The 15663-nt window shown below is 41.5% G+C and overlaps 1 protein-coding gene and 1 non-coding gene across 2 annotated transcripts; both read left to right on the top strand.

Moving 5' to 3' along the window:
* Nucleotides 1–1269: 1269 nt before the first annotated feature.
* Nucleotides 1270–15326, top strand: tars1 (threonyl-tRNA synthetase 1). Its single transcript, XM_061815932.1, has 19 exons — nt 1270–1435; nt 2422–2499; nt 2588–2778; nt 3915–4038; nt 4993–5117; nt 5574–5691; nt 7283–7347; nt 7423–7501; nt 8371–8517; nt 8793–8891; nt 9818–9984; nt 10063–10225; nt 10309–10446; nt 12336–12413; nt 12503–12603; nt 13070–13174; nt 13293–13365; nt 14635–14749; nt 14833–15326. Exons 1-19 carry the CDS (start codon nt 1373–1375, stop codon nt 14979–14981), a joined length of 2178 nt encoding a protein of 725 aa, XP_061671916.1. The 5' UTR covers nt 1270–1372; the 3' UTR covers nt 14982–15326.
* trnap-ggg (transfer RNA proline (anticodon GGG)) lies at nt 2827–2898 on the top strand. Its single transcript has one exon. It is a non-coding gene; the product is annotated as a tRNA-Pro (tRNA).
* Nucleotides 15327–15663: the final 337 nt, after the last annotated feature.

Genomic DNA, 15663 nt, shown 5'->3' with positions numbered 1-15663 from the left:
TGATATTAGCGCGAGATCTTTCCGGAGTCAGAGGAAGACCGAGAAGCCACATAATATAATATATTATAACCCAAAGAAAAATTCGTCATTGACAGTTTCCTATTTTCGCGTTACCTATCACACTTGTGTGCAGAATCTGTACGTGTATCTGTATAGCCGTTTGTCAACCACCGTATGAAGGAAAAGAAGGCGAGGCTTGATTTACGAGTTGTTTCTCTCGTTTTCTTTGTGTAACGTCACGCGCTCCCCTCAATAATTATTCTTGAATTAGTGCCGAACCTACGTAAGTCACAACCGAGTACGACAATCACCACTTTAGTGTCCTCAAACATCCTTCCTTCAGTCTTGGTGTCTCGGTGCACGTTAAAGGCTTTTAGGACTGCTAGTCCGGTTTAGCTTAGCTCACCGCCATCAAAGAGACACGTTTGTGCAGTCAGATCATCGCAAAATATCGCTCAACACAGATCAAGTGTGTCAATCATTCACACGTAGCTATGTTATGCAAGCGAAGAACTGCTAATTCATTTAAATGAGACATGTATTGAAAATCAAATGTAGGGCTTACCTTCGTGCAAACATATCTGTTCCGGTTGATGGATGATGCGGCGGTCTTCCACAAAGTTTGATCCATCGAAGACATTTTTCGTACTGGGTCTTCGGTTTTGGAAAGGGTACGAATTGAACTCCAGCAACTAGCCTTTCAGGATACCTGTCGTCACTATTATAAAGTCCGTGACTACACCTCTTAACCATATCTATTGTTAAAGAACCCAAATACGCGATAAAACGCCATCAGAAGCTATATTGGACCATGCAGCGTTGTCTGAGAAAACTGCGGGTCCAAAAAGGGGCGTGGTTTATGCAGATCTCTGGCCTCTGATTGGTCAGTGACGCAGATTGCGCAATTTCTACAGAGGGGTCAATTGGCATGCAACCAGTTCAGGGTGTACCCCGCCTTCTGGCGTTGACAGCTGGGATAGGCTCCAGCACCCCCGCAACCCTAGTGAGGATAAGCGGCAAAAGAGAATGGTTGGATGGAGTTTATGATGCAAACATATTAAACAGAAACAGAATGATAAATGAAATAAAGTAGAGCTGAAGTAAAAATAATATTTACAAACTTCAATACGTTTTTAATGTTCTTACAAAAATAGATTAAAAATACACATTTTGAAGAAAACGTACTTACTCAAATAAAAATATGTAAAAGTTGATTAACATTGAAGATCAAAATTGCATCATTTCCTAAGCCTACGAATGTTGCATCAGATTTCCGTGTGACGTCATCATCCGTCACCCCCGGTCATCTGACAGTTTGGAGCTCGCTAACCCGTCAACAAGTATCTCGAATTAGGGCGACTTGTCACTTGTTATGGCCGAAGAGACTACCGTGGTGGAGAAAATGAGTGAACTCGACTTAAGCGCAGGTCAAAAGGTAAAGTTTCGCCTGCATTTCTGGCTCCGTGGATTCAATTTAGCCGGTTAGCTTAGCTTAGCCACCGCTGTTCTTTTCCCATTCACGACAACTAATGCGATTCCGTGCTAACATGTCGACTTTGGGGAAGAACGGAGAACCTTACATTTCATCCAATGGAATGGGCTACATTTCATAAATGTACAGGTGTATAGGTGTACATTATGTGAGCTTTTACATTATGTTTTTTTTTTCCGCCGTATTTGATCAACGGGAGATTCAACGAGGCGCCTCATACTACATGTTTAAGTTTCTTTCTTTTTTTTGATACTTTCCACGCTGTTTGATTCTTTCTTTTTTTTGTACTTTCCACGCTTTTATGCACCATTTTTTCAACTTTATTGAACACAAATTTACAAACAACTAGTTAAAGCATATGGTGAACAATTTTAAGTGTGATCTAAAAAATGTAAACAATCACATCGAAAAGGAAGGAGGCTCGAGGTCATTTTCTCGATATGTTTTGGAGTTTTAACAGAATCTGCTGTTCAAAACTGCCACACAGTTCTGAGTTTGTTTAAGATGCGTAACCTGTAATTCTTTTTTTTATGTCGCAGTAAATAGGTAGAAGTGGGCGGTGGTTGTTTTTCTTTCTTTCTGATAGGTCAAAGCAAAAAATTTCCCAAGCAAGGGTTCCTATTTTGAAAAACTCATGAGTCTTGTCATCTGTCAGTCGCAGTGGGCGTAACTGCGTTGCATTACTTAAACATTAATTAAAGGCACTCTGTACAAGCTCAACACAATGTGGGATGTTAACTCACTTATCCATATAGATTTTACATCTTGCATGTCTTATAAAAAATAGTTCCTGTTAACAGAAATGTTCTGTGTTGTCAAGGTTGTACCAGGGCACCACTGACTGCCAGAGAAAAATTCCTTGTGTTTTTACACAGTGGGCCATTAAATCTAATTCTGATTAATATCCCTACTCTGTGATGTGTGGACAGGGAAAAGCAGTGAATGATAAAGACGGCGGAAAGAAGAAGGTGAAAAATAATGCTGGCGATGCTGGAGGCAGAGCTGAGGTGAGCAACAAACATTTTTCATACTTGCATATTTGCATCAGTAGTAGATAGACTAAACAAGGGTTTGTTTGTTTTTTCCCTCCTGCAGCTGTCACCAGCACCGAAATACATCGAGGAGCGCCTGACGTTGTACGCGAAGCTCAAAGCTGAGCACGATGCCCTCATGGCAGAGAGAGCTGCCAAGCAGAGTCGAGCCATTAAGGTCACTTTACCTGACGGCAAAGTAGTAGATGCAGAGTCTTGGAAGACCACGCCATACCAGTTGGCTTGTGGAATCAGGTCAGTTAGCAATATCCATCCATCCATTTTCTTAGCCGCTTATCCTCAGGCCCGTAGCTCAGTGGTTAGAGCACTGGTTTGGGAAACCAGAGGTTGTGGGTTCGTATCCCACTGGGGCCTCCACTCCCTGAGAAGGGTTGCGTCAGGAAGGGCATCCGGCGTAAAAATTGTGCCAAACATATATGTGCGTTCATCTGAGATGACACGCTGTGGTGACCCCGAAAGGGACAAGCCGAAAGTAACCTCCATCCTCACGAGGATCGCGGGAGTGCTGGAGCCTATCCCAGCTGTCAACGGGCAGGAGGCAGGCAGGGTACACCCTGAACCGGTTGCCAGCCAGTTGCAGTGTACATGGAGACAAACAGCCGCATTCACAATCACTCCTAGGGGCAATTTAGAGTGTCCAATTAATGTTGCATGTTTTTGGGATGTGGGAGAAAACCGGAGTGCTCGGAGAAAACCCACGCAGGCATGGGGAGAACATGCAAATTCCACACAGGTGGGGCCAAACCCTAGACCTCAGAACTGTGTGGTCAACGCTTTTCCAGCTGAGTCACCGTCAGTTAGCAACACAAATGGGGAAATGTTCCCTGAACTGCTGGCATCTGCAATGATATACATACTTTATTGTAAAATGAACACATCTCTAAACAGAAACAAATGATCTTTTAATGAATGTGGTTAATATCACTAACGTGGGTAATCTCACACGATCAACACAAGCATCGACAGTTTTGGAATTTTTTTGTGGGTAATTTAACTTTGGAAGTACTGAAATTTATCAGAAAAATTGGTAACAAACAAGGAGTGTACAAAATTGAAGGTAATGGGTATTTTAGCATAAAACAACCAGATTTCATGCAAGTACAGTGGTATCTTGCGTTAAAAGTGTCCCAATTTATGACTTTTTCTAAGTTAATGAGAATTTATCACATTTTCCCCTGAAAGTGTTCTTTTTGGATAGGTACCCATTCTTATTAGTCTTATTAGTCGCATAAAACTTCTTTATTATGCTGTGCTTTGCTGTACTTTCTTTTGCACAATGTCAACTTCATTCATCTCTTTCAAGTGGACTTGTCAGTTGAACTCTGCGTCTATGCATGAATTTGACAAGTCTGTTCCACTCTGGCATCCAGTCAAGGCCTGGCTGACAACACAGTGATTGCCAAGGTGAACAAAGACGTGTGGGATCTGGACCGGCCTTTGGAGGACGACTGCAGCCTCGAGTTACTCAAGTTTGACGATGACGAAGCTCAAGCTGTAAGTTCACAAAAGCAAATCATTTGGTTTCTACTCACAAGACTACTAAAATTCTTAACAACCAGGCTTGGTGTCAATCTTAACTGTTCAATATTTATCATATAAAAGTAAGAGATGAACTTTTTCAAGGTTCCACAGTTCAGATATTCATAGTTTTTTTTCATCATTTTATAATTCACAAGGCCAAATTCAAAGAGAGTTAACACACCAAATATGATACTGTTTTTGTCAAATAATAAAGTGCAAAATTAAATGAGCTCTTCAAACAGATTTTTTTTCTTAAAATTCAATTTCTAATATAGCAAGTGTTTTTGCATCTCAATAAATTGGAATTTGGAAAGAAAATAAATTTCACTTTCAAAAAGTGATACTCAGAGTATTAGTAAAAGCAGGAAAAACTTTACAGAAGGCCTAAATCCTGCCGTATTTCTATATTGAAATCATTTTGACTGTTTCTTTTGTAAGATCTTGAGATGGAGGATTTTGGATTGTCATTCACTGCAATTATCCAAATGATCAAACACTGTTGTGAAATACAGATCACAATAGAGTTTCAAGATTGAATTGAACCCACTGAAATAAATTATGCACAAGTTATTGAGGTGTGTTTAATAAAATATGTGCCATCTACATATAGTATAGGAACACATCTCCATTCTAGAAGTGTGTCACAAGGCACGTTATAGAAAAGCAGAAAGCTGTTATGGAGGGTGAGGGGGGGGAATCAATTCCAACCAGTGCAGTGAAAAAGAAAAATGCCTTGCTTGACACGTTGTTATAGAAGCTGAAAAAAAAATCAATGAGACCAATTGATAAAAAAAACAGAACAGCAACAAAAAAACAACATTTTCATAGGACGATTATGGTCAAGAGGAAAAAATAACTGTTTAGGGACCTAGTCTGAGAACCACTGCTGTGGAAATGAGATCAAAACCATTTTTTACATGCTTGAAGGTTTACTGGCACTCCAGCGCTCACATCCTGGGTGAAGCCATGGAGAGAGTGTACGACGGTTGCCTCTGCTACGGTCCGCCCATTGAGAACGGCTTCTACTACGACATGTTCCTCGACAGCAACGAGTGAGTGGCGCACGCTTGGGCCTTCACATTTCTCCAGTCGTCCATGAGCTTAGCTTTCTAATTGCGTGGACCGGAGGTGAACCTCTTTCTCTGCGAAGGACCTTTCCACTTGACCTTTCCCGGATGCATTTCCCCCATGCAGTAGGAGAGCGCTGTCTAATTAATTCCATAACCCTCTTAATGAAGTCATGTTATGCTAATGGCCTCCCTAACTGACTGATGCTCACCAAGGAGATTTTGACATTGCAGAACCCTTTCAGCCAATAACTCTTCACGATTACCCCGGGTTTCTCAAAGGTTCCTCTCGAATCATAATGGTGGTGACACTAGATGCCCTTTAAACACAAGCATACTAAATTTGGCAGTGTTTTAAAGTTGTTGTTTTTTTTTTTTTTTTTCAAACATTGCAACGTGAGCCACAATGCTCCCATTTGTCTGTGTGAAATTTGTGTGCAGGGGGGTGTCGAGCAATGATTTCCCCTGTCTGGAGGCACTGTGCAAGAAAATAATGAAGGAGAAGCAGCCATTTGAGAGGCTGGAGGTCACAAAGGAAACCCTGCTGGAGATGTTCAAGGTATCTCGCAGAAAAAAAAAAAAAAAACAGTCAGATCGCATGAGTAACGAATACAAGTGAAAATTTCCAATTACCGTAATTCCCGGCCTACAGGGCGCACCTGGTTACCAAGCCTCAATGAGTACATTTGTAAAGAAAACGCCATTTGGTACATACATATACCACAGCTGTGTAAAAGCCGCAAGTGCCCACATTGAAACACGAGATATTTACAAAGACGGTACACAAAAAGAGTTTAACGCTAGCGTGGTGCTAGCACTAACGCTAACAAGGCCGGTTAAAATGAAATTTATCGGTAAATATCACTGAGACATGCCAGTAACACAGAAGCAACAGAGTAGCACGGCGCTAACGCTAGCGCAGTGCTAACAGGGCCATTAAAAGTAACTTCCTTGGCACATATATTCCACCGGTCTCTTTCTCACCTTTTGCGCTCGAGTGCCCCTTTGCGGCCTTTGGAAAAAATGCACAAATTAGCTGCCTCACCGCATAAACTGCAGGGTTGAAAGCGTTTGAAAAAAGTTGTGGCTTGTAGGCTGGAAATTACGGTAATTGATATTTCTGGGCAGTACGGTGGATCAGATGGAAAGTGTTGGCCTCACAGTTCTGAGGTCCAAGGTTCGATCACGGCCTAGCCTGTGTGGAGTTTGCATGTTCTCCCCGTGCCAATATGGTTTTCTCCCACATCCCAAAAACATGCAACATTAATTAGACACTCTAAATTGCCCCTAGGTGGGATTCTGAGTGTGGCTGTTTGTCTCTATGTGCCCTGCGATTGGCTGGCAACCATTTCAGAGTGTACCCCGCCTCCTGCCAGTTGAAAGCTGGGATAGGCTCCAGCACTCCCGCGACCCATGTCAGGATAAGCGGCTAAGAAAATTGATGGATTGATGATATTCTTTAAAATTGAGTTCGGAATGGTTTCTCGCATTGATTAAAGAGATTATCATAAAGCACCAACAAATTCGGCTATCATGTACACAATCATGAACCCATTGTACATAAATTATTAATACATATATTCTATTGGTGGTCTATTCAACACAAACCACTTTCCCATGCAGCTCATCAATACAGTGTTTTAGTAGCTGGCACACAAGTCAAAATAACATACTAGCACAAACTGACGTGATTGGATACATTGGCAAACAGATATTGAATGTGGGTCATGATTTTACACAAACAGTATTAAGTCAATGATTTCACCTTCTGGTATTCACACACAATAACAAATGTTTGGAAATACGGGCAGATTCTAACGGTAAAGTATACTGCACGAGCTATCAGTACTGCTATCAGGAGAAAATCGGAAACATTCTTTCAGTTTCCCTTTTGAGCGTGTACAAGGTGCATTCAAGAACTGCCAACAAAACGGGGCATCTCAAATACGTGAAAAAACTATCAATCAATAAAACCTAATAGAAAGGCCACGATAAAGCAGTTGGTGCCAAAGTAATACTTTCATTGCGTTGTACTGGGGACAAAAACGGCAAATAGACAACATTTTCCGCAAATAATAGACGGTAATTTTCAAAATAAATTGTGAATATGTGGGAGTTCACTTTATAATTGTCACTCTTGCTCTTTGCAGTACAACAAGTTCAAGTGCCGTATATTGAACGAGAAGATAACCACTCCCACCACAACAGTTTATAGGTGAGTTCATGTTGTGCTGGCTTCTGTTTGTACGTCTTGTCGATCTTAAATGCCCGCAAATCTCGTACATTTCAGATGTGGCCCTTTAATTGATTTGTGTCGGGGTCCACACGTGAGACACACAGGAAAAATCAAGGCACTTAAGATCCACAAGGTGAGCTATTAATTCCTGGGCTGAATTACGCACCGTACCGTATGTTCTCACGTTAGTGGGCTTATCTCCCAGAGGTGCCATGCCACAATTAAATCACCGACTGTGTCCTTCATTTTATATAATTCACACACACACAAAATTTGTCATGTAGGCAGGACGCCCATAGGTGCCCGAGTTAATGCAACGGGTGAGACACCAGAACAGCTGGGAAGGGTGTCACTCACCAGAGTGGATCTGTAAACAAGAAACACAAACGGTCTTCAAATCGTCATTACTAAAGTTTTGTTAAATTGCTTTTGTTTTCCTGCTATTCTGTAGCATCCCCACGTAGCAAAAGAAAGCCAGGGCTTTCATTTGAACAAATAAACAAGCTGTCGTAACTGTGTTGAAAAGGTACAAGTCACTGACAAACAAACTAGGCATCACCATGTGACATTCCGAAAATTAAATCGGCATCGATTTAAATCAGCCTTCATCTACGAATACAATGCACACGTGGAAGGGGCTAACGTGAGCTTACTAATTAATTTCTCATTGTAATGCACAAATTCTTCATTCTCTGATTAACAGACAGCAGCATGTCTGCTTCTCACCTTTTTGTAATCATTTTGTTGGCTTTGGGCAGGTGGACATTTTCAAAACCTTTACTTCTGAGAGGGGGAAAAACAACTCTGCATTTGTTTAACTGTTACAGATCGTGTCCTCGTTTTCAAAGCTTTAGATTGGTCAATAATTTCAATGGTTAGGACAAAAATTTGGGTTAAGTCCTGCAGTTGGAACGGAACCCTCGTGTGAGGAAAACTTGTTTGTATGTATTGTGAATGGTAAAAATCTGGGAAAAGTCTCATGTGTTAATTTTCGGTGCACAGAACTCTTCCACATACTGGGAAGGAAAGGCGGACATGGAGACCCTGCAGAGGATTTATGGAATCTCCTTTCCAGACCCGAAAATGCTGAAAGAATGGGAGAAGTTTCAGGAAGAGGCCAAGAACAGAGATCACCGTAAACTGGGCCGGGTATGAACTTGAGGCATCCTTGCTCACAAACTGGGCCACGTATTGAATCGTCGCATATCGTAGCGTTCTTCATTTTTGAGTGATGATAATTTGAGCAGCGATCGGGTTACATTTCCTGGTTCTGTTTTCGAGGGCAGATTTAGTTCTTTTGGGTTAAGTTGTGGGAGAGGTGATCTCGGAAACAGTGTGTTGTCAGACAAATCCTTATTCCAGCACATAATGAGTGGGTTTAAATTAAAACCGATTTGACCTAAATGCAAATGTGTCTTCCTCAGGAGCAGGACCTGTTCTTCTTCCACGACTTGAGTCCAGGGAGCTGCTTCTTTCTGCCTAAGGGGGCCTTCATCTACAACAGCCTGATTGAGTTCATCAGAGTAAGTCAGTCAAATGGACAAAATGAGAGACGCAAAGCAAGGCCACATGAATGTGGGAGTTAAACCTTTGCCATATTTGAGGTGCTGCAGTTTAAAGTTACATTTAGTCTTTGAAAAAGGGGAGTTTTATATCTTACGGAGGTGAACAACACATATTGTGATCTGTTTAAAATATTTGACCCCTCTCTTGTGACTCATTAGGGAAAATCATGAGAAGAATGAGCACTCATTGTGTGGTTGACAAACTCTAAATCACAATATAGGATGAGGTCAGTGAGGGCCAGATAAGAACATCGGAAATAGTTGAGGAACTCCCAATATTGTCTGTTACGCTTAATCTTTTATTCATCTTATCCACCACTTTGCTTATCATGGAAGTTAAAATTGATAGTTTTGATAAATTAGTTCAAAATATTGACTTCATTGTAAAAGCTTTGATTATAAAATCAGCTCTTGGGTCAGCATACGGTTTAACTTGCCATGATAAATTAATTCCAAATATTGACACATTTTTGTCTAATGCACCTTTTTTGGTCAGCACACCATTCGAGTTGATAGTCACATAAATTTTGTTCCAAATAGTTAAAGCCTTTCAATTAATAATCCACATCTTGGGTTCAGTATCCAGTTCCAGTCGATTAGTCACAATAAAATTGTTCCAAATATGATATGTATTCTTGTATTAAATTGTCCTTAATATCTCACCTCTTGTGTCGCATTCAATTCGTATCGTCACACTAAATTAGTTCCAAATAGTCACGTAAAAAGCCTTTCAGTAATCCACCTCTTGGGTGTACATACACTTTCAAATGGATGTTCAGAAATTCTCTTAATAAAATTTTAAATTGATGGTTGCAAATTGTAGGAGTTTTTAATAAATACATAAATAAAAAAATAGTGTGAGGTTTATCGTTTCCTTGTGGCAGAGCGAGTACAGGAAAAGGGGTTTCCAGGAAGTGGTGACGCCCAACATCTACAACAGCAAACTTTGGCAGACCTCCGGTCACTGGCAGCACTACAGCGACAACATGTTCTCCTTCGAGGTGGAGAAGGAAATATTCGCCCTCAAACCTATGAACTGCCCGGGCCACTGGTGGGGCCTCTTCTTCCTCTGGGCCGTTTCTCTCCTTCTTAAGTACAATGTGGGTAATTAACCTGACGTCATTTCCAGTCTGATGTTCGATCACCGGCCACGCTCCTGGAGAGAGCTGCCCCTTCGCATGGCCGACTTTGGCGTCCTGCACCGGAACGAGCTGTCGGGAGCCCTCACCGGCCTCACCCGCGTCCGCCGCTTCCAGCAGGACGACGCACACATCTTCTGCTCCATGGATCAGGTGAGGCCAACCGCGACAGTCACATTTATGAATGTGTCAGTTTGGCGGCAATTTTCAAACTACGTTGATGTTTTTGCCTTCAGATTGAGGACGAGATTAAGGGCTGCCTGGACTTCCTGCGCACCGTGTATGACGTGTTCGGCTTCACTTTCAAGCTAAACCTCTCCACCAGACCCGAGAAATTCCTGGGAGAGCCCGCCGTCTGGGACCAAGCAGAAAAGGTAATCAGAGCGCCTCCTTATTTATCTTGCTTAGCTGAAAATGTCAACCGCTGGCGCGAAGTCTCGGGAGAACGGAGATGGGCGAGCCGTGGTGTTATCAAGATTAAAATTGAAGAGCCTCGTCGTGAATGGGTTGTGCTCCTCACAAGACAAAGAACATCTATATTTAAAAAGAGCGGATGCCACATCTCCTGTCAGCTAAAAATGAGTTCTATTCTCATAAGGATTTACCTCACCACAGAGAGATTTTCTAGTCACTAATAATAAAGACAGAGGTCAAAAAAAAAAACCAAGTGTAGGTCTAAAAAGACCCAAGGATTATAAGTATTTGAAAATTAATCTTGCCGTATTTGAAGTTTACTATTTAAAGGAATACTCTGGTGAACAATGAAAAGCCTTAATCCGATAGGTCATGTCATATGTGGTGTACCTTGAAAATGAGAGATTAATCCGATATCATTTAATGGTGTTTGGAGAAGATTTTTATCTGCAATTACGAATTTTCATGGACGCCACCATTTTGGTGAGTCACATGACTTAAAAAAACAGGAAGTGATGTCTGCTATGTACAAACAAAGGAATACACAATCACGGACAGCGCTGATTTCTGTTCTTTCGGACGGGAATGACGTCATTTCTGACTGGCTAACTAACCACAGGTCCAGAACGGTCGAACGCTGATTGTGTGGAACAATAATTATGGAAACTTTTGACAAAGGTCGCTCAAAGAATAAAATATGAGGAGTACCGAAGTTTTCAACAAGAGAGGACAGCCTTTGTGGAGAGGGAAGGTTTCTGCTGTGTGTTTAAATTCACAGATGGGGAGTATGCCAAAGCATTCATACTCAACGTTGCCAATCGACATTTTGCCAACTTCGCATAAAGACAAGATAATCAAACGAATAAAAGACACGCCTCTGTCGACGAACCATTCACCATCCTACCATCATAATGGCAAATCAAACTGAATTACAGTCACAATGAACGGATGAAGGCACAAGAAGTTGCATTAATAGTAAGAAGTGCTTTTGTCATCATTGGTTAGCAACATCATAACAATGTTATTGAAAATAATTCAAAAACTTTATTGTGCTCAAAGTGTTGATCTTAAATAAATGCACAACTACACCTGTACTTATGTCATACAGCTCAGGGCGACCACACTCTGCTAGCCACCGGGTCCTGAAATGTTTCTTTTATTTACTGGGCCGAATATGCCACTGAGATTTGCTCAGATTATTTCTATTCAAATTGTGGCAAAATTTCACGATACAGTTGTGCATTTTCACGTGTCCGATGGCGGTGGTACTACATGTGATTACACAACAAATCGGCCATGATTTCTTAGGTTACGCACAGGAGACGTCACATGCGCGCAAGTAGTTCACAAATTTTCAAGGTACGGCACATATGACATGACCTATTGGATTAAGGCTTTTCATTGTTCAGCCGAGTATTCCTCTAAAATTCTCCTTTTCATGATTTTTCTGTAGAATCTATCCCATTATGTTTTGCTTCTTATTTGAAGAGCCGCCCTTAAAAATACCCAAGATAGCTTGCAATATAGATGTAGTATCGTACGGATTTTGGCCGAAAGGTACCAATCCACTGTGTAAACAGAGTATGAACTACTGTATTAATACAGGCGATGATAAAGGTTTTTAGGTGTGGTTTTCACCCCCCACCCCCACCCCCCGCCACACACAAATGACAGATTGCATATATTTTGGAAGAAACATAAAAACTAGTATGTACAATTATCTGCCATTTTCGTGCCATATCAAAGTGTTTAGTATTTAACCTACAATGAATAGTCATTGATAAGTATTCCATGTAACAAAACAGAATATAATTAATCGGCACATCTATTTTATTGGTCTGTCTGCCAGCAACTGGAGAACAGCTTGAATGACTTTGGCGAGAAATGGGTTCTCAATCCGGGCGACGGCGCTTTCTACGGGCCAAAGGTGAACCGGCTAACATGGACTTTAACTGCCAGTCAGCGGGCGGCCATGCGTGGTCTCTATTAACCTTTGGTCTGGGGGTTTCCATGCAGATCGACATCCAGATCAAGGATGCCATCGGCCGATACCATCAGTGTGCCACCATCCAACTGGACTTCCAGCTCCCCATCCGCTTCAATCTTTCCTTTGTCAGGTGATTATCCAGCTGGATGGCTGATATTTACTCTTGATAGAACAAAAAAAAAAAAAATGATCTCGAGAATTCTCTTTCAGCGATACTTTGTAGTGCCGCAGTCTTCAACTCTTTTCCAGCTGGGGTTGCAAAGGAATTGACGAGTTTTATGGTAAATTTACATAGGAACTTAATAAAGGTATAACAATGTGTTCTAGCATTTCCTTGTACTTTTCTACTTCTCCGAGCGTATTTTCCTACTTATTTGTCTGTTGTGGGAGAGAAGGACAAGCAACACCGTCAATGTGCGCACTCGGGATAACAAAATTCACGAGTTGCGGTTGTCGATTTAATTGAAGGCCGACATTGGTTCATTTTCAATGATGCGATCCGAAACTATTCAATGGCTTGAAATAGATTCAGTGACAAAAAATGATTTCCAACTGATAATTGCTGGATTGTTTTTTTATTTTTTATTTTTCTACAGCCATGACGGGGATGACAAGAAGAGGCCAGTGATCATCCACAGAGCCATTTTGGGATCAGTAGAGCGGATGATCGCCATCCTGACCGAAAACTACGGAGGCAAATGGTTCGTTTACCATCCATTGAAAGGACTCATTATTTATTTTTATGGAACTATCAATATATTTTACAGGCGAAGCACTCATCATTTGCCACTTATGACAAATAAAGGAAATCTCTTGTAGGCCGCTGTGGCTGTCACCTCGCCAAGTGATGGTCGTACCTGTGGGACCAACCTGTGAGGAATATGCTCAAAAGGTAAAGAAGCGCCACCCCTCATGTCACTGATAAGCCTCATTTCCGCATTGTGTTCCGAGAACTATTTGTTCTTGTTACTTGTAGTTTCGTGGAACTAAAACGTTCCTGTGGGCCGTCGATTAAAGCGTTTGCCAAGTGGGCTAAGTTCCCCGAAACATTTATGTAAATAGGGCTGCAGGGTCTTTGCGTCTCCCAGAAGTCACCACAGAACAACATTTCGACGGGTTCCGAAGTCCACTTGCACAATATTGAAATTTTAGAATATATTTGACATTCAAATTTTGTTACATATGGGTTAAAATAAGTTCTTTAAATCCTTAATTTCACTCAGGATTTTGAAGTACTTGAGAAAGTACTGTCCAGCAGTGGTCCCCGTAGTGGTCTGTGGGGCATCTCATACCTTCCTTCCATCCATCCATTTTCTTAGCCGCTTATCCTCACAAGGGTTAGGGTCACAATCACACCTAGGGGCAATTTAGAGTGTCTAATTAATGTTGCATGTTTTTGGGATGTGGGAGGAGAAAACCCACGCAGGCACGGGGAGAACATGCAAACTCCACAAAGGTGGGTGCGGGATTGAACCCAGGACCTCAGAACTGTGAAGCCAACGCTTTACCAGCTGAACCACCATGCCGCCACGTCTAGTACCTTTTTAATGATTTTTTTTTTCGTGGCGCAAGAGAAGGAGCACCATCATCACCATATATTATACATGTAAACACAAACAAAGTCATTACATCATCTATTGCCATCTTTAGTGATAGCTTGTTTAAAAAAAAACAGATGTGCAGATGTTCAATGTTTCTAAGTGTTGTTTGAAACGGTCCGCTTCACCATTCAGCCAAGCGAGGCAGAAGTGCTTTTACAGGGCTTGCCCAATGCAGAAGTAGGTTGGGTATGTATCGGATTGCAACAGTGAAAAATACATTTAACCAGCGCACGTATTAGCCATACTTACTATGTCACAACATTTAATTCACTGTAATTACAGTGGAGATAAGCAAGAAAGCAATGATAATGTACTACATTTACAATAAGTAGGACTGACACATTGGGGTTAAAGCGGAAAGTTTCAAAAAGAAAATACAGACTTGATCAGTTCTCCTTATTGTGAACGTATGGGCAGCCTTATCTGCTAGGAGGTGCATTACTGCCACCAAGTGGACTGGAGACTCATTGCAGTCACATGTCACCTGCAAGTAGTAGTATGAAATTAAAATCTATTTGAAAAAACTTTCACTGTTGACTTTTTTTCTTTTTACTGCACAGGTACAGCAAGACTTTCACAAAGCCGGCTTCATGAGCGATGTGGATCTAGATCCCGGGTGCACTTTGAACAAGAAGATCCGAAACGCCCAGCTGGCCCAGTACAACTTCATCCTGGGTCAGTGACTTCAGTCTACCTCCTCCTTGTACTTCTCTACTTTTCCTAATGTATTTTCGTACTTATTTGTCTTCTTGAAACAGTTGTGGGAGAGAAGGAGAAGACAAGTAACACTGTCAACGTTCGAACTCGGGATAACAAAGTTCACGGCGAACGTGGCGTGGATGAGTGCATCGAGCGTCTCAAAGAACTCAAATCGTCCAAAGTTCGGAATGCTGAGGAGGACTTCTAAGTGTGTCCGTCCACCCCCCCCCCCCCCACACACACACACACACACAAAAAAAATCTGGTTTGTTTCATCTCAGCAGCACCTTGAGTCAATTAATGGTAAAAGGGCCCTGATGTTTTGTTTTTCTGATTTCAAAATTGGTTAACTACAGTTTTCAACATAAGTTGTTGAGATCATGTGATGTACTTGGATCATGTGACTGCAACTTGGTGCCTGGTCTCCTCTGTTACAAGTGTAACGGTCTCACATTTATGACGGTCTGGGGGATCTCTTCGGTTATGCTTTGTCTTCATGTTTTCAGGGAATTGTACATGAGTTGCAATTTTGTTATTAAACAGGTCTATTTTGCGTGGTTGACTATTTTAATGAACTTGTGCAGTATTAGTGCAACACAATATTTATGATTGGCCTGAGAAGAATAGAGTATGCAGAAGACAATTTAACTACATATGGATAATGAATATTTATAGTCTGTTTGAAAACTTGTCAAAATGTGAGTGCAGGAAAATTCACATCCAGTCAACTTAATATTATTTTAGTTGCAATTTAAACATAAGAGCATCCTTGTTAGGGCCACGGTTGTGTTGGAGTCGATCTTCATGAGAGGCGGGATACATACTGGACTGGATGCCGATTTGCAGGGCATATCTAGATGACTTACATTCACACGTATGGACAACTTCAG

Source organism: Syngnathoides biaculeatus, chromosome 4 (assembly GCF_019802595.1).
Source record: "Syngnathoides biaculeatus isolate LvHL_M chromosome 4, ASM1980259v1, whole genome shotgun sequence".
Lineage (NCBI taxonomy): Eukaryota > Metazoa > Chordata > Actinopteri > Syngnathiformes > Syngnathidae > Syngnathoides > Syngnathoides biaculeatus.
The sequence above is the reverse complement of the archived record's forward strand: the minus strand, read 5'-3'. Positions and strand labels throughout refer to the sequence as shown.

Coding starts and splice junctions, on each gene's coding strand:
- tars1 (XM_061815932.1), top strand. CDS start 1,373: ATGGCCGAAGAGACTACCGTGGTGGAGAAAATGAGTGAACTCGACTTA. Junction 5,692..7,282: donor CCCTGCTGGAGATGTTCAAG/GTATCTCGCAGA, acceptor TGCTCTTTGCAG/TACAACAAGTTCAAGTGCCG. Junction 8,892..9,817: donor GCCTGATTGAGTTCATCAGA/GTAAGTCAGTCA, acceptor TCCTTGTGGCAG/AGCGAGTACAGGAAAAGGGG.